Source organism: Sorex araneus, chromosome 2, assembly GCF_027595985.1.
Source record: "Sorex araneus isolate mSorAra2 chromosome 2, mSorAra2.pri, whole genome shotgun sequence".
NCBI lineage: Eukaryota > Metazoa > Chordata > Mammalia > Eulipotyphla > Soricidae > Sorex > Sorex araneus.
The window spans coordinates 132,026,331-132,052,091 of record NC_073303.1 but is presented as its reverse complement, the minus strand read 5'-3'; the positions used below and the strand labels follow the sequence as shown (position 1 = coordinate 132,052,091).

At 40.4% G+C, this 25,761-nt stretch overlaps 1 protein-coding gene across 1 annotated transcript in view; it reads right to left on the bottom strand.

The window, feature by feature from the left end:
• Nucleotides 1-7,705: 7,705 nt before the first annotated feature.
• The window catches only part of TFRC (transferrin receptor), a 36,903-nt gene continuing 18,847 nt past the window's right edge, over nt 7,706-25,761 (bottom strand). Inside the window, exons 12-19 of the mRNA XM_055127391.1 lie at nt 23,677-23,762; nt 23,408-23,471; nt 22,208-22,275; nt 20,983-21,041; nt 20,316-20,397; nt 17,595-17,816; nt 12,632-12,772; nt 7,706-10,781 (exon numbers count right to left, since the gene is read on the bottom strand). Coding sequence (XP_054983366.1) covers nt 10,539-10,781; nt 12,632-12,772; nt 17,595-17,816; nt 20,316-20,397; nt 20,983-21,041; nt 22,208-22,275; nt 23,408-23,471; nt 23,677-23,762 — 965 coding nt within the window. The 3' untranslated portion in view covers nt 7,706-10,538. The remainder of the gene's footprint in view (nt 10,782-12,631; nt 12,773-17,594; nt 17,817-20,315; nt 20,398-20,982; nt 21,042-22,207; nt 22,276-23,407; nt 23,472-23,676; nt 23,763-25,761) is intronic.

Below are 25,761 nucleotides of genomic sequence, written 5' to 3'. Positions count from 1 at the left end.
TCAGGGATTTGACGAAGAAATCTGACCATCTAGTTGGTGGACGGCCACTTGGTCTTCTGACGTCCCATGGAATCCAGTCAGTAACAGCTCTAGTCAAGCGGTCATCTCTGAATCACATTACGCGACTGGCCCATCTGATTTTTGATGCCTTGGCAAATGAGACAGCATCCCTGATTCTTGACCGTCAATGGAGGTCAGAACTCCGGATTCCTTCTCTCAATTGAGTGAGACGTGGTACTCCTAGCATAGCTCTTTCGATTCCTCTTTGGGATACACGAATAGCGTTTTCATCCTGCTCACCCCAGGTCTCTGAGGCATATGTTAGTGCAGGAAGAATGGTGGAATTGAAAAGATGTGCCTGGAGTCGGAGGTTCTTTGTCCTCTTAACCACTTCTTCGAAGGTCTTGAATGCATTCCACGCTGCTCTCTTCCTCCTGCGCAGTTCTGGTGCCAAGTCGTTCCTCATATTGATTTCTCGACCCAGGTACACATACTGCTGCATTCGGAAATGTTCATTCATTCCATTGAGAGCAAATGGAGCTTAAGGAACTAGTTCATTTTTCATGAGCATTGTCTTGTTGAGATTCAGCTGCAATCCAACCTTTCCACAGTCATGGCCGAAGTCAGCCAAAATGAAGAAAAACTAAATTGTCTGTACTTTCAATGCACATAGGCTGACATCAGAAGCATCCATCGAGGACCTGATGATGCAAGTGCAGAAGACCAAGTACAACATCATTGGTCTGACTGAAACGAGAAGACATCAATCACATCACGCCATTTTCGACACTGGAGAAGAATTGTTCCTCGAAACATGTGACAACAGAGGCGTCGGTGGTGTTGGTGTCCTTGTCAACACAAACTTGGCCATGAACATTGATTCATTCAAATGCCTAACAACCCGAATCAGATGATTACGTTTGAATAGATGTGGCTCACTGCCTGCAGTTTCTATCTTCGTCGTCTATGCACCAACATCCAACTACGATGAAGAAGAAATTGAGAGGTTCTACATGGAACTGGAGAAGTTCTATAAAGAAGACCACACCTTCTACAAGATCATTGTTGGTGATTTTAATGCCAAGATAGGTCCGAGAAGGTCGCCCGAAGAACTCCACATTGGGACCCATGTGCCTAGAATGGAACGATCAGGGTGAGAGACTGTCTGAATTCATCATGTCGACCAAGACCATCCATGGTAACTCACAGTTCCGGAAGGCCCAATCTAAACGCTGGGAGTCTCCCAGTGGACAGTTCCACAATGAAATTGACCACATCATATTCAATCGAGGGTTTTGCTTGACCAATGTCCCTGTCATCCCAAAATTCCAAACAGATCAGACCACCGTCTCCTTTGTGTGAAATTCTACTCACAGAGTGGGGAGAAAGGTCTGCAAAATTTAAGTCTAAGAAGGCAACTCCCAGAATGACCACCAACTGGAAGCTCTTTAGCACTATTACAGCAACGTGGGAAGATGCCATTCTTGACAACATTGACGAGGAATATGATTGACTGGTTCAGCACCTCCATGACTCTACGAAGAATGTCGAGAGTGAGAAAGCCACAAACAGATGCCTGTCTTTGGAAACTCTCGAGCTCATTCATCAACGTGGTTTGGCGCGAGTCTCAGACAACCAAAACTAACATCTGAGCTCGCAAATCTGTGCAGAGATGCAATAAAGGAAGACCTCAAATAGAGAAGAGCAGCAGTGTTGGCCAATGTGGCAGAAGCCAGAAAAAGTATTTGCAATGCTCGCCTATCCTTTGCCAACTACAAGACCAAGATGACTACCCTCCAACATCCCGATGGATCTATCACATCTTCCAGAAAGGCAATGGAGAGGATTATTTACGACTTCTACTCGGATCTCTTTGACAGCCATGTCCACCTGCCCACACACCAAATTCCGAAGGATGGATATGTCGTTCCCAACGTCCTCCCTTCCGAAATCTGACACACTGAGACACGTAAAGACTCATACAGCACCTGGTCCGGACAGTCAGACCCGAACACCTGAAGAATCTGCCGCCAGTACTCATCAATACACTGGCTTGGCTCTTTACATGCTACCTGCCTGAATGCAAGGTTCCATCTCAGTGGAAAACCAGTAGGAACATTCTGTTGCACAAGAAGGGAGACATCCACGACATCAGCAACTATGACCCAATCTGCCTGCTGTCTGTCGTCTACAAGTTGTTCACTCGGGTCATCCTGAATAGAATAGACAGAACACTAGACGAAGGACAACCATGTGAGCAAGTCGGGTTCTGAAGGGGATTCAGCATGATAGACCATATCCACACAGTGACCAACCTCACTGAAGTTTTTCGAGAGTTCAAGATGTGCCGCTCTGTCTGACGTTCATTGACTTAAAGAAGGCCTTCGATTCTGTAGAGACTGAGGTGGTCAATGAAGCCCTAGCCAAACAGGGCGTTCAAACTCAGTATATCAAAATCCTCCTTGAGCTGTATTGTGGATTCACCACCAGGATCTCACCATTCTACAAGGAAGTGATCATTGATGTAAAGAGAGGGGTGCGGCAGGGTGATACCATTTCACCGAAACTCTTCAGTGCCACCCTCGAGAACATCATGTGATGACTGGAATGGGAAGGAATGGGAGTGAAGATAGACTGTCGGCAATTACACCACCTCTGCTTCGCTGATGACATCCTTCTCATAATGCCAAACATTGGCCCAGCGGCACAAATGCTGGCCGACTTCGACCACGAGTGTGGAAAGGTCGGATTGCAATTCAACACCAGAGATACTGACACCAAAAAGAATAAAATATTTATTAGTGTTGTGTAGATGGTGTGGGAGGGTGGGGAGGGGACTCTTATTCACTGCTGGTGGGAATGCCAAATAGTCCAGCTTTTTTTGAAAATGTGGGTCATCCAGCCTCTTGGAAAACAATATGGGCACTCCTCAAGAAATTAGGAAGTGAGCTTCCATATGACCCAGCAATTCCACCTCTGGGTGTATACCCTAAGAACACAAAAAACAATGTATAGAGGATATTTGTACTCCAATGTTCATTGCAGCACTATTCACAAAAGCCAAAATCTAGAAACAACCCAACTGCCCAAGAATAAATGACTAGATAAAGAAATTATGGCACATATTCATAATGGAATATTACTCAGTCTTAAGAAAAGATGAAATAATACAATTTTTGTTTGAGTGGAGAGTATCATGTTGAGTGAAGTTAGTCAGAGGGAGGACATATGATCTCTCTTATGTGGTATATAAAAAAACAAAGTTTGGGGCTGGAGCAATAACACCGCGGGTAGGGCGTTTGCCTTGCACGTGGCCAACCCGGTTTTGAATCCCAGCATCCCATATGGTCCCCTGAGCACCGCCAGGAGTATTCCTGAATGCATGAGCCAGGAGTAGCCCCTGTGCATCGGCGGGTGTGACCCAAAACCAAAACCAAAACCAAAACCAAAGTATGGGAGTGACAAATGCTCAAAGGCAGTAGAAGAATTGAGAATCTGATCTTCAGTAGGAAGCTTGTCACTGAGTGAGGTGGGCTGTGGGAAGAAAGGCAAGAGAGGCAAGAAAGGCAAGAGAGTACTATAATGGTGGAGGGAAGTGGTCACTAGGGAGGAGAGGGTAACAAAAGGTAGTGAAATGTTCTGTATCAGTAGGGTTCCTATCAGTAGCAGTACTATAAATCACAGTGCTCAAAATAGATTTTTAAAGTGTCATAGAGGAAAGCTGGTGGATGGGAGGGAAACTGAGGACACTGGTGTTGGAACACTGCATGTCTGAAATCAAATCATGAGTGATTTTTGTAATTCATGGTAACTACATTAATTTAAAATAAGGAGCAAAAGATCTGGACAGATACTATACGAAAGCTGTACTGTAAATGTCAAGACACACACTTAACATTGTCAATAGATTCTGAAAAACTGAAACTTTAAACCAAGTCCATGAGTAATCATCATCATCATCATCATCATCATCATCATCATCATCATCATCCCGTTGATCGTCGATTTTCTCAAGCGGTCTCAGAAATGTCTCCATTCATTCTAGTCCTGAGATTTTAGAAGCCTCTCTTTACTCATACTTCCCAACAGTGCCGCACTGGAGGCTCTTTCAGGGTCAGGGGAATGAGACCCATCATTGTTACTGATTTTGGCATATGAATATGCCATGGGGAGCTTGCCAGGCTCTCCCATGTGGGCAGAAAACTCTCAGTATCTTGCCAGGTTCTCTGAGAGGGAGAACTAGGCCATAAGATGTCTAGTTATATCCGGGAGCTTGGTTTTATAGTCTATGGATGTTGGCTGTTGATGGGATTACACAGTGCTGGGGGGCAGTTTGTGTGTGTGACCGCCTAGCTACTGGAAAATGGGGGATCTGGGCAGAAGAGGCCCAGTCCTGATCTCAGCCCTGGGTCCAGCACACCTGGGTTCCTCTGCCGGTTCCTTCATGCATGAGGCTTGTCCGAACGTGTGGAGAGGGGCCTTGTGCTGGGTTCCAGAGGTCTTCAGCTGCTAGGGCTCTGCTTGGGGCAGGGAGGGAAACTCAACCCACCTCTTCCGAGGGGCCCCAATGAAGACAGCCAGGCGTGGGGGCAAGAGACTCTGTTGCAACTCCACTCTTTACCTCTATGCCACTGATAATCAGTCCTCTGAAAAGGTTCCCAATGAACTACCCCTGACCTCTCAAACGCCCTGTTCAGACTCCGCTTCAGTGGGTTTGGTATTACCTGGAATTGATCTTGTCCTGAAAGCATTCCTTCTTGTCCTCTGTGACACTGTGTGACTGTGTGTCCTATTTCTCTGACCCATACAGGAGCACGTCCAGGAAACCTCCTTCACTGTGTCCTTTCTCTTTCCCTTTCCTGGTGTGAGTGACCAGATTATGAGTGTACTCATTTTGACTTTCACATCCAAACATCTTCCCTGCCCTGGAAATAGGTGCTTTCGCTTGATCTCTTGAAATCTTTTATCCTGGCCCAGTCTTTCCGAAACGAGCAGAGCCACCCGTGGGTATGGGGGAGGGCCTGGGGGCAGTGGTGGGTGGGTGGTAGTCGCTTCAGTCGCTTCAGTGCTATTGGGTGGGTACTTTCTGGGGGATCATTTGCTTTACCAAGGTAGATTTCAAGGGGCTGCTGAGTGGTTTTTACTTTCCCCCTGAAAACTGAAAACTTACTAGCCAGAGAAGTTTGGCAACCTTTCATTACTCTAAGTAAAATAAGCCAGACAGAGAAAGAAAACACCCTGTGATCTCATTCATGTGTTATATGTAAACAAGGAAACAAATGAACTAAATAAAATAGTAAACGTTTGTTTGGATTATAAATCCAGTGTGTTTACCAGAGGGAAAAGAGAAGGCTGAAGTCTCAGGGACTGGGGAAGGACTGTAAATCTAGGTAAGGGGGACGGCTATTATTTCCAGTGACAAGAGGGATGGCTGTGTTGATTTCCAGTGATGCACACTTGAAACCTACATCCTACATGATGGTACAGTGCAGCCAGGCTGCAGCTAAGAAATAAAAGGATTTATGCTAGGTCCTGTTACCTTGTAAGACTGGTGGCACTATTGAGAGCAGTTTATTTTGGCAAGTATGTAAAGTTTGATGTTTTTGTATTTGAAACAAAACTGTAGCTTAAATTTTTTTGTTTTTGTTTTTAAATGACAAGATTTGTTTTCCCCATTCTGATTCACTAGTAACTCTGTCAAAAGAAATGTGCTATATGATGCTCTGGTGAGAGAACGACCTGACTTCTACTTTCCTCTTCTTGGTCAAGGCCCACTTCTCAGTTCCATCACCTTTGACTCACAAGTAATTATAGCTTTTGAGTGTGTATAAGCTTAGTGTCTCATTCATGGCCTGTGTACTGCATGGGTATTTCTCAGAGGGCAAGAACCTCTGAGTACCTGCTTGTGTTCTCTACCATAAGTAATACTGAATAAAAACAGTTAACTGGGATTTTTCTTCAATTATTTCATGAAAATCGGTATAAAAAATACAAGGGAGAGTTACATGCTTGAGACAATGTGGGTTGGTCCAGAGACAAGAGAGTTGAAAGATACATTTCAGGGAGAGATGCAGGCAAGCCTCTTCAACATTATTAACAAAGTAACATGGAATAAAAGCACATTGTGAGGATCAACTGTACAGCTGGTTGGTACAGCTAGAGAAGATGCTTAAGTTCATGTCATTAGGGAAACACTGCATTATGGGGCTGGGGAACAGAGCTCAATGAACTGAGCACATTTTGCATGTGGGATACCTGGATTTGATTGCTAACACCATACAGTGCCAAATACTTCCAAGAGTACACACTGCACACAACACACCAGCCACAACTTGGGAGAGAGGAAAGTTACTTATAAAAAAGGGAGGGAGAGAGGGAGGAGAAAGGAAGTAAAGGTAGTAAGAAAATACCTCACCTATTAGAATGGTCAATATCCAAAACAAATTTTTTTTGGCTTTATGTATCACACCTTGGCAATGCTCAGGGGTTACTCCTAGTGTTGCTTGGGGGACGATATGGGATGCCTGGGATGGGAACCTGGTCAGCGGCATGCAAGGCCCTACCCACTGTACTATCACTCCAGCTCCAAATCCAAAACTTGAACCATCTTTCAGAAGGTCAAATAACTTACATACAATGGAATATTTATTCAGCACTAAATGAAAACGAAACCATTAAGAGAAAATCTTAAATGTGTATTAGTAAGAAGTGAATCTGAAAATGTAATACTAAATTATATGATTCTAACTATGATATTCTAGAAAACTCAAATGTAAGATGCCAGGAGGAAGGTTAGTGGATACCAAAGGTTGAGATAGCAAAAGTAGCAAGGCACAGAGCATTATAAGGGCAGTAAAAACTACATCAGACCATAATGGATAGGTATGTATTCATTATTGGATAGGTATGTATTGATTATACATTTGCCCAAATTCATAGAATGCATTTTACTAAAAGCAAACCTTATATAAACTAGGGTTTTGGGTGTGAATGATAAGTCAATGCACATTCATCAACTTACTGGGAGAAGCTAAAGGGTGGTTGTAGAACACTTTATGTTCTCTTCAATTTTACTATTAACTAAGACCTCTTAAAAATAAGATATATATATGTATATATATATATGTATAAATATATAAATAAATAAATGCTGGGTCTCATTCCCTTGACCTTGAAAGAGGCTCCAATGCGGCATCGTTGGGAAGGACGAGTAAAGAGAGGCTTCTAAAATCTCAGGGCTAGGAGAATGGAGATGTTACTAAGACCCCTCGAGAAACTTGACGATCAACGGGATGATGATGATGATAATTTGGGGCTGGAGCTATAGTACACTGGGTAGGACGTTTGTCTCACATACATCCGCCTAGGTTTGATCCAGGGCACCTTAATATGGTCCCCTGAAACTGGCAAGGCTTGATCCCTGAGTACAGCTGGGAATAAGCCCTGAGCACAGATGGGTGTGGCCTCAAAACAAAACAAATATACCTGTGATTTATAGCTGGAGAAATGGAATAGGGTAAGGTGCTTACCTCATATGTGGCTGTGGCAGCTGCAAGCCTGGGTCAGATTTCTGGCACCATATATTGTCCCTCAGCACCATTAGGGGTCACTCTTGAGTAGAGCCAAGATTAGCCCCTAAGCACTGCCAGGTGTACCCTCCAAATCCCAAACCACCACAATCCCCACCCCTCCAAAAACTGACAACTCAGCGTTGAAGCATTTTATTAAATCAGATTGGAATCTCCACATTGTGCACATACTGGCTTGTATATGATTTATAGGGGCACACCATATCATTTGTTAACAAAGATAATAGCTGAGCAAGTCTAACAAGATTGGCAAGCTTAACAAGCCACCGTCAGTCAAAAGTTTGCAAGAACAACCTAAGAGAAAAAAAAAAGTCATGCAAGTCCTGGAGTTGTGAATCATGACAGAACTCACTCATTGTACTCTTTTATCTTCAAAATACACATGGTATCGATTATCCAGGAAAATATGAACACTAGCATGTAGTCAGTAGTCAGACATACATTTTATTCAGAAATAATAAGCCTCTTACTATTTACTGGCTTGTTTCAGTAGAAATAATCCAGTCTTACAGAGGAGGTTTTTACTTGACATTATAAACTGCTGTAAAAATGTATATGCCCATTATTCATACTATGCTTTCAATGAAGTCACTGTGCTTTCATTAAGATGAAGCTTAATAACACAAACCAGGAATCCCAGCTACACTACATCACCAGACTCAGTGACCTTTTCACTGAGCCATGCTAGGTATCAATTCTAGATAAAACACTGACTGAGGGGCCGGGGATGTAGCAGAGAGGTGGAGCTCATGCCTCACACAGATAGGCCCTGGGTTCACTCCCTGGCACTCACCACCCCCTGGGGGGTGGGGGGGGAATACTAAAAGACTAAAAAAAGACTGAGTAGTTGAAAACTCATAAGGCTGTAATTATCTATTTTAACTGTGGTAAGACATGCTAAGTTTTAAAACCTTAAGAGACCCTATGAACTGTTTCCTAGATGGTAGCCTTTGAATAGCTGGTTACTAGAAAATAAGGTCCTTACTCAAGTACCCGCAGACCACATGTAGTTTGACCAGACCAATGGATATGATATGATCAAAGATCCTTTTGCAAGCTTTGCCTCCTCACAACCTTTATTCTCTACCCTATCCCCCAAACCTCCTATACTTTCCTTGCTTTAAGCCAAAAAGTCAATTCTGGGTTCAAACTTGCACATACTAAGTTTCTAGGATAACATGCAAATAAGGGAAAAAATTCAATTCATTTGTCAACAGCAAACATTATAAATGTATGCTAATTTCCTGCTAAACAGAAGGCCTTGGAGAAATCACAAATACAACAATATACCCACGTTAGGTTTAGAAACGAAGAATCTTAAAGTAAGCAATCTTATTTTATAGTGTAGAATTTTAATGACCACAAAATGTTTCTGCAACTAAAACTAAAGATAGAGAATTATACTGAGCTGTGAAACATGTTAGATACTAACGATCTTCAAGCTTTGAAGATGTCATTGCATGAAGAAAATTATGGGAAACACTGTTCCCGATAATTATGTACACCCTTAGTGTAACATATGGAGATCACTGTCTCCGATATAGACACTGTGGTAGGCAAAAACTACCTTGTTCTTTATACATTATGGAAGACACTGCTCCCGATAATGTGAGTTCGGTTTGTGACAAAGGTACTGGAAATTTTGCAAAATTTGAACTAAAGTTATACCTTAGATAAACTTAGCTGTAGAATTTTGCACACATGTGTATTATCACTCTTAAAGTGACATTATTATTTTACTTGGTTACAATTCATTGTATTTAGGAGAAGTGTATTTTTATCTTGTTGGCTAAGCAGAAACATAGCTTAACTAGGAAACTCTGTTAAATTTATTTCTTCTCCAATACTTACCTGTATAATTTACTTGGCTTGCAGCCATTTTCTAAAACCCTCTAATGTTGACCATAAATGCAAAACTTCCAGTATCTGTTGGGTTTTATTAGCAGATGCTGCTTTTATTTTTTTAAAAAAAAGAAACACGACAGTATAACTGTCATAATTATGGAAGGCACTGCTTCCGATAATTATCTTCTATAAAAAAAACACCATTTATAGTGAACTCTGTCACTGATAAATAAACAATAAATATCTCAGTGCCAAAATGATAGAAAGCTTTTCAAAAAACAGTAACACTTTGGCCAAAATTTGGCAGTGTGTTATTTAAAGTCTGACAAACTGAGTTTAACACCTAAGACGGATTCACTTTTAAAATATTTTGGAATAGAAACAAAAAACTTAAAAGCCTATGGGGTAGGAACAGAGGGAAATAAAATACGTTGTCTTTGGCTTCTGGTCTCCTCTTTTCAAAAACACTTGAGGTTAACATATTAAGGCCTTACTCCTGTGATAAAACAGTTGAACCTTACTGAAGAACCTCTATTTCAGACTTCATTGGCAAGGAAACAACTTCTATCTCTTCCGAAAGTTAACTGTTTCATTCAGGTGAAAACCAACTAAATCCTTAAAGAAAGGCCTATCTTTCATTTGGAGAATAAGGTCTTACAAACCAGTACTTCCTATCTAGCATCAAGTGATGATGGAGGATCATACTAAGCTATTACTTTTAATCTTAACAAAGACAACATCTTCCTCCTCCACCTCAAAAGATACAATTCAGGTGTTTAGGATGTTGAGTAACAGTTCACATAATTGGTCTGACTTTTTCATAACATTTTCATAAAAGGAAAGAGGCAGTTACCATTACAAAGCACTTAAAATCCTGAAGATAATCAGAGAAAAATATTCTATCGTGAACATTTTTTTTTTTTTTAGTGGTTATTCACTTTAACTTGAAGTGCAGGTACCTACCCAGTATAAAAAGCTGCTGTCTAAAGATATCTAGTAGTACCAAGATGTTTGGGTAGAGTTTTTAACAGCATTAGGTTTTGTAGCCCTACAACCAGCCCAAGCCCACACTACTCTGAAGTTCTTATGTTAAAGGTCTCACAATTATAACTCATTGTCAATGTCCCAAATGTCACCCGAGAGGGCGTTTGCAGCACCCTGGATAGTCCAAGTTGCTAGAGCCAACTGGGTTTTCAATAGCGTGTCATTAAAAGTACCACCACTTATTTGACGCAGCTTGAAGTTCTCCAGTAAAGCTGACAGAGTGTGAGAACCGGAGCCCCAGAAGATGTGTCGAAAAGGAGAATCTCTTGGAGATACAAAGGGTGACAGGAAGTTATATTCCACCTACAGGACCAAATCATACAAGATAGGTTTTACGGTGCTAGAACTTATGTTGTAGGGAAAATGCCTGATATAGCACAATGATCATTTTTTTCATTTCAAATACTAAAATCTTTCCCTGTGTCCTCCATACCTCTTAACAAAGTTCGGGCTGGAGATAGTACAGTGGTTCAAGCATTTGCACACATACACACAACCAGGGTTCAATTACCAGCATCCCATATGGTTTCCTGAGTGTGGAAACAGGAGGAACCCCAGACCTTGCCTACCCCCACTGCCCTTGGCCACATACCAAAACAATAACAACACAACAGGAAGGAAACAAAGAAGGGAGAGAGGGAGGGAGGGAGAGGAGAGGCCACATGTAGCAAAGGGGGAAGGAAAATGAGGGTCCTGGCCCAAGTGAGACTTGTGCTTAACCACCAAGTCACACCCCCGGGCCCTACCTAGGCTACTATTTGGGGGAAGGGAGTAAGGGAAGGAGAGGGCTGGAGGGTGAAGGAGGGGAGGGCCACACATGGCTGTGCTCAGGGTTTACTCCTGGCTCTGTGATCAGGGATCACTCCTGGTGGGCTTAGTGAATGAGAGTGGCAGGGGCCAAATCCTAGTTGGCCATATGCAAGGCAAGAACCCTACCTGCTGTACTATTGCTCTGATCTCAAGTCTACTATTCTTTAGCTTTAAAGCTAAAAGGCAGAGCTGAGGTGAATGAAGTGATGAAAGGAGGTATAAAGTGCCCACCACAGAGGCAAGCTGGGGGGTGGGAAGATAATTTGGGACACTGGTGAAGGCACTGGTGTTGGAACAATGTATGCCCGAAACTCAATCATGAATCACTTGGTAATTCATGGTTATACGATAATTCAAATAAAATTTCAAGGCAAACTGCGAACACCTTTATCTTTATAAATATGTGTGTTTGTGTATTAGGCACTATAATATACAGTAACTGTTCTCCAGAGGGTTTCATGAATGCAAAGTTCCAAACCACACCCTCCACTAGAGTGTCTGCTTTACTCCACCACTGTGTCAACACCTTTGTAGCTCTTAATTTTGTAGGGTTGTTTTTGATAGGGGGAAGAATACGAAAGATTAAAAGTTACCGCAGTATAAGGCAGTTGAAGCCTGCAAAACAGAAATATAAAGGGGAGGAAAGGGCAAAAACCACTTATGACCTCTACTTTAAAATGTTTTCAAAGGGGCTAAATCAATAGCACAGCGGGTAGGGTGTTTGCTTTGCACTCGGCCAACCCGGGTTTGATTCCCAGCATCCCATATGGTCCCCTGAGTACCGCCGGGAGTGATTCCTGAGTGCAGAGCCAGGAGTAACCCTTGTGTATCGCCAGGTGTGACCCAAAAAGCAAAATAAATAAATAAATAAATAAATAAATAAATAAATAAATAAAATAAAATAAAATAAAAAATAATTAAAAAAAAAAGTTTTCAAAGTCTTAAAAGAAAAACTAACTCAGGGGGTGGAGAGATAGCTCAATGGGCAGAGGCTCTGTCCATCCCTAGCATCACACGGTGCTCCAGCACCACCAGGAGCAACCCCTGAGTACAGATCCAGGAGTAATCCCTGAGCATTGCTGGAGGTAGCTCAGAAGCAAACCAAATATAGCCCAAAAGGAACAAAACAAAAAACCCCACAACTCACTCCCAAACCCAAGTTGCATGCTTTCCTATATTGTCTGTTTTGATATGTTCATTTTATATCATGCTAATAAGAATTAAAATCTGTGCTTAATTCTAAAGAAACTATAGATTTTAGGTTTCCGGAATTATTTCTCTTACTTTTTAGAAGTGCAAGATTTACCAATTAAAACTCAAAATCCCTTTCTAAGTTTATTTACCTTCATGATTCGGTCATTGATGGCCCTCATGACAAATTTGTTTGCTTTCTCAGCATTTTTTAAATCTGTTGTTAGTCTGGAAGTAGCACGGACAAAGTCTCCACGAGCAGAATACAGCCACTGTAGATTCAGACCCATCTCCTGAAGCAGAAAGACATTAAATTCACGATTAGAAATAATATTTTTAAGGATGTTATTTTATAAGCCTTTTTGTTATTTCTTTTTTTCTTTTTTTTTTTTTGCTGTTTGGGTCACACCTGGCTATGCTCAGGGGTAACTCCTGGCTCTGCACTTAGGAACTCTGAACTGGGCTGGGGTCAGCATGTCCCAATGCAGTCGCTCTTTGTTGTAGATTAGTTGTGCTATGCTTGGATGAAAGTTAAACAAATACCTTACTGGGCTATTGTGTAAGCCTGCATAGATTTTGATGTGGAACATATGGAAAGTGGGATGCAAAGATTTACAAGGTGGTCTGATTTGCTTCATCAGGAACGTTGTGCATTATTAGGCTAGACGATAATATGTCCTTTAAGGTGTTTTGATCTTATGTATTTTGATCTTATGTACTCTGAGGTATGCTAGATGTTTTGATCATTAACCCAATAAAAGGAGGCTGCAAAAGTTAATCAGTGCCAAGTGGCCCGAATGAGCTTTAGCCCTCTGTGCTTCAACATTCCATACGCCTTGCTTATCTCTGCCTCCCAGACCGATTACTCGATTGAGAACTAACAGATTCAATGCTACTGGTCAAGCAAACAGAAGCAAAGATTAAACAAATGCAACTGTATCAAATTAAGAAGCTATTGTACAACAAAAGAAATGATGACCAGAATACAAAGACACCCCATAGACTGGGACAAAATATTTGCCCATCACGTATCTGTTAAAGAGTTCTACATCCAAGATATACAAAGCACTTGTAAAACTTAAGGAGAACAAATTCATCCAAAAATGGGCAAACAGGGGCTGGAGCGATAGCACAGTGGGTACGGCGTTTGCCTTGCACTTGGCAGACCCGGATTCGATTCCCAGCATCCCATATGGTCCCCTGAGCACCGCTAGGGATAATTCCTGAGTACAGTGCCAGGAGTGACCCCTGTGCTCCTGTGCATCGCCGGTGTGCCCCAAAAAGCAAAAAGGGAAGACATGAACAGAAATATCTTCAAAGAAGATATACACATGGCCAAAAAGTATAAGGGAAATACAGATTAAAACGTTAAGATATCACTTCATATCCACGAGTCTGGCACACATAAAAAAAAAAAAAACCCCAAAACAACCAATGTTGGCCAGAATGTGGGGGAAAAGGAGGAACCCTCATTCATTGTGGGTGGTAATGTTCAACGTTTTAACCTTTTTTTGAAAACAATATGGACATTTCTCAAAAAATTAGGAATTGAGCTTCCATATAACCCAGCAATTCCACCTCTAGACATATACTTCAAGGACCCAAAATTCTCTTTAGTAAAGATATTTCTGCTCCTATGTTTATTATTATACTATTCACAGTAGCCAAATCTGGAAACAAACTGGTTTGTCATCTATCTAGTCATCTATCAGGGATAGATGACTAGATAAAGAAACTGGTACATATAACAATGGAGTACTACTCAGCTATAAGCAAAGACAAAATCTTGCTGTTTGCTGTGATGTGCATGTAAATGGAGGGTAGGTATCACGCTGAACAAAATGAGTCAGAAAGAGAGGGACAGGTACAAAATGATCTCTCATATGTGGGATATAAAGCACAGGAAAGGAAAAACAAATTTTCAAAGGCAACAGAACTTGAGAACTGATCAACAGAACTGAGCTTACTTGGCAGGGAGATGGCAGGGGAAGCAGTCTTGATGGGAGAGTGGGGATGAGGGGATGACCCTGATAAGGTGGATGGAAGCTGTGACTCCAGGGATTAGTGTAGGTTATGCAAGAAAATTTATCATTAACAGTACTGTAAATGAAGGTGACTAAAAGAAAAAAGAAAAGAGTCAACAAGGGATGGTCAAGGGATAAATAGGTGAGGAGCACTCTACAACAGAAAGGGATGGAGAGATGGCTGTTCAGGCATGTGACTACACCATTCTCATTTTTGGTTTAAATAGTCTGCAGTCTGGAGAATACCAGATTTCATGTGGGGTCTGAGGGAAGTAAGGGAGAATATTCTGCATAAGGACACACAGATGCACAGTTCTACGTAAATAGCAGATCCTTAAGATGTCATAGACAAATTCCACATGGGCAGGAAAAAAAAAGAGGACTCTGAAGGCAAGATCCCACCTCAGCTTTCAGTGCATCCCAAAGGCATCTACACTGGGTATCAAGTTTTCCTGACAAATGGGATTTTGGGGAGTGTGAGTGGAAAGATAAAGGGAGGTTTTGAGGACCATAAAATTGACTGAAAGGGAGGATGGGAAAACCCCCCCCCCACACACACACACAACCTCAAATCTACTCAAACTCAAACCTCAAACTCTACCAACCTCAAATTCTACTACAAAGCGGTAACAATTAAAACAGCATGGTACTGGAATAAAGGCAGAGCCACAGACCAATGGAACAGGGTGGAATATTCCTACAAACAAACCCAAATGTATGAACATCCAATCTTTGATAAGGGAGCAAGAAATGTGAAGTGGAACAAATAAAGCCTCTTTAACAAATGGTGCTGGCAAAACCGGACAGCTACATGCAAAAAAATGGGCTTAGACCTTGACCTAACACCATGCACAAAAGTCAGATCAAAATGGATTAAAGATCTCAATATCAGACCTCAATCCATAAGGTACACTGAAGACAAGGTCGGCAAAACCCTCCACAGTATTGAGGATAAAAGTATCTTCAAAGATGGCATACCACTGACCAACCAAGTGGAAACAGATAAACAAATGGGACTATATTAAAATAAGAAGCTTCCGCACCGCAAAAGATACAGTGACCAAAATACAAAGACAATCTACAGAATGGGAAAGAATATTCACCCAATACCCATCTGATAAGGGGTTGTTATCAAGGATATACAAGGCACTGGTTGGAATCTGCAAGAAGAAAACATCCAACCCCATCAAAAAATGGGGTGATGAAATGAACAGAAACTTTCCCAAGGAAGAAATATGAATGGCAAAAAGGCACATGAAAAAATGCTCTTCATCACTAATCATCAGAGAGATGCAGATCAAAACACCTCACACCACAGAGGCTGGCCCACATCCAAAAGAACAAAAGCAACCGTTGCTGTTTGTTGGTGTGGATGTGGGAAGAAAGGGACCCTCATACACTGCTGGTGGGAATGCCAACTGGTTCAGCCCTTTTGGAAAACAATATGGATGCTCTTCAAAAAATAATGACATCTGCACTTGCATGATGCTCATCGCAGCACTGTTTACAATAGCCAGAATCTGGAAAAAACCCAAGTACCTGAGAACAGATGACTGGTTAAAGAAACTTTGGCACACCTACAAAATGGAATACTATGCAGCTGTTAGAAAAGATGAAGTCATGATCTTTACATATAAGTGGATCAACATGGAAAGTATCATGCTAAGTGAAATGCGTTAAAAAGAGAGAGACAGACATAGAAAGACTGCACTCATCTGCGGAGTATAAAGTAACAGAATGGGAGACTAGCACCCAAAAATAGTAGAGATAAGTACCAGGAGGTTGGCTCCATGGCTTGGAAGCTGGCCTCACATGCTGGAGGAAAAGGCAGCTCAGATAGAGAAGGGAACACCAGGTAAAGTGTGGTTCGAGGACCCACTGGGGATGGGAGATTCATGCTGAAAGTAGACTATAGATCAAACATGATGGCCACTCAATACCTCTATTGCAAACCACAACACTCAAAAGGAGAGAGAACAAAAGGGAATGCCCTGCCAGAGGTGGGGTGGGGTGGGGTAGGGGGGATGGGGTGGGAGGGGTAGGAGAGATACTGGGATCATCGGTGGTGGAGAATGGGCACTGGTAGAGGGATGGGTACTCGAGCATTGTATGACTGAAACACAAGCATAAAAGTTTGTAAGTCTTAACTGTACCTCATGGTGATTGACTAAATAAAAAAATTAAAAACAAAAACAAAACACACACACACACACAAAATAAACAAGAAAAGCCACAATGTAACAACTCACGTTCAACCCAGCAGATAGTAATGTGTGTGGTATGTGTGTGTGTGTACCTATACAGACAGATAGATACTTTTTTTGTTTTGAAGTCACATCTGGCTATACTCAGGGCCTACTCCTGGTGCTGTGTTTAGGGGTCACTTCTGGCAGTGCTGGATCAAACTTGGATTGTCTGCATTTGACAGTATAATTCTTAACTTAAGAAAAAAATCCTCATCAAGAAAGCTAATGTTATTTACTTAATAAAAGTAAACAGTTTTGTGTAATTTATTGTTTTCAGTTCAGTTTCTCAATGGAGGAAATGCATTTTGGCTCAAAAAATTTATTCTTTCTGTGGTGCCAGGGATTAAAGCCAGGTCCTCTCATATATAAGGCATGTGTTCTTATTACCTGAGTCACTTTTCTAGGTCTCAACAAACTTTAAAATCTAATTATGGCACTCTAGTGGGTCTCATCTTCTGACCATTTACAACTCCCTTCCCCTTGTTTTGGGGCCACAACTAGCAGTGCTTAGGACTTACCCTGGGCTCTACATTGAGAGATGTACTTGGGAGATGTATGTGGCAGTACTTGGGGGACCATATGGGATGCTGATAATTGAACCTGGGATGGCTAAGTACAAGGCAAGCACCATACCTATGCACTATTACTCCTAACCTACAATTCCACTTTTATGAAAGTCATAAAAAAATCAAGATTCAGTTACTAATGGCTCCATAGGGAAAGACTCTGTTAACTTCTAGTCTGTAAAACCAGTTGGAAATCACCTGTCAGATATTTGCAGTGTCTATCCTAGATTCCTAAAACACCTAACACTTGAGCAATAATGCAAGTTTACTTAATCTTACCTTTATAACTCCTCTGAATTGGTTCATATCCCTCACAAATGAAAGTATTTTGTCATTATACATCTCATAGTTCAGGTTCAATTCAGCATCATGAGTTAGTTTAATTAAAAGCTGACCAGCCACTTCTGCTGCTGCACATATCATTCTGTTCAACTGAGGAATTCTCTTATTTAGTACATCGTAAGTATCCATAGTAGTATCCAAGTAAGGATAATCTTTGTCCTAGAAAACAGAGCAAGGTTAATGTCCTTAGGAGGATAAGGAGTAGGAATCTCATATTCAGTTTCACTATAAAGGTAATAGTAACTGCAACTCTTCTTTTGTTCCTAATATATTCATCCATATTACAATTTTATCTCATAACCAGTACTCTCAGATGACACTAACTTTGCAACTTTCACGGAATCTAACATACTGCTAGAACGTCTACTTTTGTTTAGAGGTTTTAAAGAATCCCTCCTCTAGAATATATAGCCTGACCAGACTTCCGGGTAAATTCCTTGAGTTTATATGCTTGATCTCTTGAGATTTTGGCCCATATTAATAAGAGGAGAGAGTGCACATAAAATGTACTCTCAATTTAACGTGTTGCTCTCAGACTAAAATTTTCCTTATGTCTAATTATGTAGCACTTGGTCCATTCATTCATGCTATTTCTAACAAGAATGTTTAATGCTCACAAGATCTTCTACCTTCATTAGATGTTAGCAACTATTTCTTTGACTTTTATCTACCAGTATCCTTGTTGACAATCTCACTGATTATCAACATAATACTATATATACTATACTATATAATGCATACAATAAATAATAACATAAATAACTGATCTTATTTTAATTCCTATTTTCAGATTATACAATTCTATATGATCTATATTGCTGAACCAGAACGACTAGGATTTTGTTTTTTGCTTTTTGGGGGGCCATATCTGGCAGTGCTCAGGAAACCACAGAGGGTACCAGAGATGTGGCACCTGGGTTGGCCACATGGAAGGCAAATGCCCTACCCACTGTACTATTGCTCTGGCTCCAGAACCATTAGGTTTTTGACAGTTGAACAACATTTGTTTTTTTTTTCTTTTTGTAAAATGCTGTCTGAAGGTTTAATAGAAATCATCAATGAATTCCTTCAACCACAGGCAAGCAACACATTCAATTCTTCCGTAGAACTAAATAGGCATCATGATCGGCCTTTTTGTACAATTCATACTGCTGCTCTAGTAGGTAGTCCAGGGAACTCCAGCCACAGTTATCCCCAAATCCAAATACTTTATCACTTTATAATTTACCCCTCCTCATTGCAAGGTGACAACCACAGTAAGCTCAGTAAGGACCTAACCATCTAATGGATCAATAACTTGATGCCAAAGTCAACAGCTTCCCCTTCCTGTACTAACTGTATAGACCCCCTTATACTAACTCTTGGGTCTCCTCTTCACATCTCAGTAGTGGCAGTGGCAGGGCTGGGTTTTCTAACCACAGCCCTTTAGAACAGAAAGGCCCTTGCACCAAGCCAACTTTGTTTTCCTACAAATCGGTCAATTCATTAATTCTGTTTCATGATAATCTTTTCTGCTTTTAACCATATAGTATTTGCTTAAGAGACTGATATCTTTTTTTTTGGTTTGTTTTTTGAGGCTATATCTGACAATGCTCGAAGGTTACTTTTGGCTCTGCACGCAGGAATTACTCCTGACAGTGCACAGAAACCATATGGAATGCTGGGGATCTAATCTGGGTTTGTCGTGTACAAGGCAAGGGCTCTACCTGTTGTACTCTCTCTCTAGTCCAATACCATTATCTCAAGTAAAAATTAACATATTACAACAGGTAGTGAGAGCCACACTGTCTACTCAAACCTCCACTGTTCAGTATAGGTAGTATTATCATTTAGTAACTGAAAAGTTTTAACAAAATGCTGGGACTGGATAGGACAGTAGGGCAGGGTGCTTGCCTTGTACAAAGCCCACCTGGTTTAAACCTTAGGCACCCCATATAGTTCCAAGCCCTGCCAGAAGTAATCACTGAGAACAGAGCCAGAAGAAGCCCTGAATACCACATGTACCCCAAAATCAAAATAGTAATAGTATGCTAATTAAACCAACTGAAAAAATTCTGTTAAGACTGATAAGAAAAGTGGGAGGGCGGAGACACAGTACAACGGGTAAGACATTGCCTCAAACGTAGTCTACTTGAATTCACACCAAAATCCTGCCCTCTATAGTCAAAAGAAAAGAGAGCATGCAATAACTGCATTATGTACAAAATGTCTTAATTCCTTAAAGCATTTTGGTTTTGAGTCCACACAAGCCATGCTCAGGGCTTATTCCTGCCTATGTGATCAAGGATCACTTCTGGCAGTGCTCAGGGGATCAAACTGTGGTTGGCCATATGCAAGACAAGTGCCTGTATCATCTCTCCAGCCTCTTCTTGAAACGTTTTATAACAGTCTAGAAAACTTGGTGTCAAAATTTATATATATATATATATGTGTGTGTGTGTGTGTGTGTGTGTGTATATTTATTTATTTATTTGGCTTTTTGGGTCACACCCAGCAATACACAGGGGTTACTCCTGGCTCTGCACTCAGAAATTACTCTTGCGGTGCTCGGGGTACCACATGGGATGCTGGGAATTGAACCTGGGTTGACCTGCTGTGCTATCGCTCTAGCCCCCAAACTGACATTCTTATCATTTAAGAAGAATTCTTCATACTTACATCACAAAAATAGAATGAAATTGCAGGGATTCCAGAATATGCAATGAAAGGAAAAGCAGCATTATCCAAAGAAAATTTCTCACTGCAAGAAAAGCAAAAATGTGCCTTTAGAAAGTTTTAAAAGAACAAAATGTGACATTATGCAGCCTTATCCTCAACAAAAATTCTCCTTCTTTCTCTCTCCCATTTTGTTGTTGTGATGACTGGGGGCAGTATACACACTGGGCTGTGGTGCTTGACTTAATGTGGCACCGGGATTACAAATGGCAAGCATGGTTTGGAGTGCTGGAAATGAACAGGAGAACTCATGCCTGCAAGGCAGGTACTCTACTGCCAAGCTAAATCCCTGAATCCCCAAATTTCGGTTTAAGTTTTTTAGATAAAAGTAATTCACTGGGGCCAGAGCGATAGTACAGTGGGTAGGGTGTTTGCCTTACATGCAGCCAACCTGGGTTCAATCCCCGGCATCCCATTTGGTCTCCCATGGACCGCCAGGAGTAATTCCTGAGTGCAGAGCCAGGAGCAACCCCTGAGCATTGCTGGGTCTGACACCCCCCCCACCCCGAAATGTAATTCACTGCAAGATAATTTAGATCCCACTTAACAACAGGTGCTAATGAGTGTTTCTGCCTTTCATTAGTTTACTCATTCATGTGTCTCAACTTACACTTTGTTGATCCAATTGCTATCCTGATATAGAGACAATCCAGTAGTTGGATTTTTTACCTATAAAATAAAATATGAGCTTGTCATTAAGCCTAACCTTTCTGAACAGTTATTCATATAATCACTTATTTCTTTTTATAAACAATTCTAAAAATCAGCTTTTTATTGCATTTTCCTGGAAAACAACAACAACAACAATGACAAGTTATTTCTACTAGATCCATGTCATTAGTTTGAATTTTGGTGAGGAAGACATGTTTTCTTTTTTAATTTACACTTTATGATGTCTTAACCCCAGTTTTAAAAGCTTTCTCTCATCTTCATGATATTTTCACCATGTTTTTGGTTTCTCCCTTTTAACACATTTTATACCATTGTCAACCTAACCTGAAAACACATTACTACCTGGGTGAGACCCTATAATAATCCTATTACCCATGGGGTCAAGGTCAAGTTCTTGAATCTATTTCCCTCCTTCAACTTTAATCACTCCAATAAACAACCTCTAATCCCATTAGGCAAACTTGTTACTACCTCATTCAAAATCAGTTATTCATTTGCTGGCTATATTCAATTAATATTTTACTAGCCTTCTTGTGTAAGTCTAAAACATAGTTCAAATCCACTTAAACATTCCTTAACATTCTGATTCTATAAACAATCCCCCACAGGCAATTAAGTACAGTTCAGACTTCATGGAATTCCACTCTCTATTCCTATATATACATATATATATATACTATGTATTTTTTGAGATCAGAGCTCTTCATATACTGCCTCCCTTAACACAGTTCAATAACCTGTGAAGTAAGTCAAAGCAAGACTTGAATAATGCTGTGACAGACTCTATTCCAAAGTCTAGTTTATTGTATACCCATCATACAAGTATACAGGTTTTATACCTAATTCATATATATAGGTTTTATACCTAATTCATATTTATATATCAATGTTTTTTAGTCCTATGTGAATGAGCCTGGCAAGTTCCCCGTGACATATTTGATATACCAAAAACAGTAACAATGATGGGTCCCATTCCCGACTCTGAAAGAGCCTCCAATGTGGCACCTTTGGGAAGGATGAGTAAAGAGAGGCTGGGACGAATGGAGACATTACTGGTGCCCACTCGAGCAAATCGATGAACAACATGATGACAGTGATGTGAATTAGATTAAAAAAAACAAAAAACAAAAAACACTGAGTTGTACATTTTGCAATACACTCACATCTTTCATTGTTTTTTCAATAAGTGAATACAATAGTGGGCTGGCAGAAACCTTGAAATTCTTGGTACCTGCAAAGAGATTATTATAACATTGCTTAAAAGCATTTGGTAAACAGAAAGAGAATGATCTAGATCAGTGTTGTATTTCCTCATATTTCCTTATATTGGCTGACAAAATAAGTGACTTTGTACTGAAGAGATAGCTCAATGTGCTGGAGCAAATAGGCCCAGGTTCAATCCCTGAAACTACCAAGTTCCCCAAGCACCACTGTGAATGAGCTCTGAGCACTGAGCCCCTGAGAACCAACGACTATGGCCCCCAAACAACAAAAAATGTGATTCAGAGGGAAGGTTCTTTAATGACTACCAGCCCTAATTTAGATTTTTCTGGTTACACTGAGTAGTGCTTGAGGGAGGAGAAGGGGAGGGAATCAAACCAGGGCTAGACATACGGAAATGCTCTAATCCTTGCAAAATCTCTCCAGTCCACGCCAATCCTACTTTGACTGAACTGAAACTCTTGCTTCTGAAATCTGTAAACTTTAATGTCAATGACTTTTCTGGGGAGGGGGAATAGATTTTTGGTTGACACTTGCTTGAACAATAAAATGCTGGCTATGTACACCAAGACTGCTATACTCATTCTACTACAAAGGTAAAGTACCAATGATAAATTATACACAGCTGGCAGTGCACAGGGCTCACTCCTGGCTGTGCCCTGGGATCACTCCTGACCATGCTCAAGGGACCCTGAGGGTGGTGAAGGGATAAAACCTGTGTTGGCTGTGTGAAGGCAAGCACCTTAAGCTCTGTACTATTTCTCCAGCCCTCAAAAGTTTTTTCAAAAGTTCTCTACTACCAGTCTTACAGGACATTTATGTCTCTGGAAATACTATTCCATATGATATGGGTTAGGTTCAGGTCTAATGTGGTACTAATAGCTCTCAAACTTTACTCTATCAGAATCACCTTTAATGCTTATTTTAAAAATACTTGCACTGATTAGTGCTCCCAATTTTTCCTTAGTTTCAACAGGCATATATTTTTAAAAGACTAGAACCATTTCAAAGAAAGCTAAGTCAAATATTTTACCTGATTATGCCTAGTGTAAATTACAAACTACTTCAGTAATCTTCCGTTGTCCTGTAGCTTACCTAAATTTCATAAACATCTGATAAAAAATACAGCTAAGTGTACTTACCAAGAACAGCTTTATCCAGATTAATGTAAGTGAAAGTCTTTAAATGCAAAGATGAAAGATATCCCTAGAAGAGAAGGAAAAATACTATGTACTGGTAGGTACTATCAGATTGAATATCTATTGTTAGGGATTTCTTTTTAAACTGGACTCTCTTAAAAGACTAAATGTATAGAAGCAAAAGAATATAAACCTACAAAGTATGGTTTCTAAACGATGACTCAAATAAAAGTTCAGGTGCCTATCCCTGGAATCCATGATAAAGACTGTACCTCTAGCCATTCAGTGGCCCCTATAGCTCCCAAGTCTCCAGCACTCCAGCTGGCAAAGACAATGCTCCTCCTGGGTTTAAAGCCACCTAAAACACAATATAAAATTAACTTAGTCTTATGAAAAATTATAAGGACACAACTAAGAAGAAAACACACTTCTAATTCAAACTAGATTTAAAGCATTGAGGTCCCCATGTGAAATAACCACAAAAAGGAATACTTTTTTAAAAGGGCCATATCCAGAGACTGAATTCAAGGCTTCACACAAACTAAGTTACCTCCCAGTTAGAAAATAAGTTTTTGGGATACGGGGTGGAGTTTGGGTTACATCCAGTAATTCTCAGGAGCTATTTTCTGGTTCTGTATTTAGGAATGAATACTGGCAGTGTAGAAGACCATATAAAGTGCCTGGGACAAACTATCCACATGCAAGGAAAGCACTTTTTAACTCCTGTACTATCTCTCCAGTTGCCAGGAATGAATTTTTAGAGCAATCTATCAAGACAATCAATTGCATGTAGGATTTCAGGTACACACAGCAGGAACTGAAAGTCACTCCTAATTTTATAACTTTATTTTATGAGTTCCTTAATTTCTAAACCAAAAAGATTTGAAATCATAGTATGTGATAAGTATCTTAAAAAAAAAAAATTTTTTTTTTTGGCTTGGAAGTCACTGAAAACACTAAACCACTTCATTTGTTTTAGAGCCACAACTGGCAGTGCTGAAGGCCATTCGTAACTCTGCTCAGGGGTTGCTCCCAGAGGTGCTTAGGGGACTATGTGATATGAGGGATCAAATCTAGGTCTACAGCACGCAAAGCATATGCTCAACCCATTGAGCCCTCTCTCAGGTTCAATACTGGACTACAATAAAAATAATTTTAAAATTATTAATAAAAATATTTTTTATGAAATAAAAGAAATATTTACAAGTTTGAATTTTCCATGAGTCACAATAGGAAGAATTCTTTTGAAGAGATTCCCTCCATTCTTCTCCCTGGGTATGCTACATTAAAATACTCTCATGTATTAAAGACCAGGAGAACTGGACCTTAATAGGAATCTTACCACAAGCGGGGAATGTGGTTAGGACAGAGAAGGGACCACTATGATAATGATAGTAGGAAATGAACACTCTGGACAATAACTGGGTACTGAAGGGAGGTAAAATGATAGGCATGTGTCCCTTCAGTAACAGTATTTAAAACCACAGTGCCTAAAAGGAAAAAAGAAAAAAAGTATCTGCTATTGAGGCAGGCTGGGGGAGGGGGGAAACTGAGACACTGATGGAGGGAAGAGGACACTACTATGGGTACTCAAGCATTATACAACTGAAACTTAAGACTGAAACTCAATCAGAAACAACTTTGTAACTGTGTATCTCAGCGATTCAATAAAAATCAATATACTTTCCTGTTAACAGCTAAGCAACTTTTCTATGCAACTTACCTATAATTTCAAAAATTCAAGGATGGATGGTGGTTTGCATGAGTGTGTGAGATATATGTAGAAGTATGACAAGTACCATGAAGGAAGTATTCATATTACATATGTAAACATAGAAAAATTTACTATATATTTTAAAGCAAACACATTAATAGTTATGTTTTATGATTTTATAACTAATCATAGAAAATTGCTATAGAAGTATGCATAGCTTCTTCAGACTCACGATGGATTTGCCATGTCATTCTGGATATGTTAAATTAAGAATGAAGTTTCAAGGTCTAGAGATATCTTACTGCAGGCAAAGCTGCTGACCTAGGTTTGAACTGTGGTGTAATACCCAGAGCCCAGTCAGGTGTAGGCACTGAGCAGTCAGTTGTGCCCCCCCCAATAAAATAATAATAATAAAAAGTGACATTTTCTAGTATCTCTCTTAAAAAAAAAAAAAAAAAAGTGAAACATTTCTGAAATCAAGAGCCAGCCAGGTGTAAACCCTGAGCACAGCCAGTTATGGCAACAAAACAAAACAAAAAACAATGTAACACTTTCTACAGTGTCAGAAAAAGTGAAGTATCCCAAGAAAAGTGGAGACACTAGAAAGGAGTGCCAGGGAGATAATACAGGGATTAATGCGCCC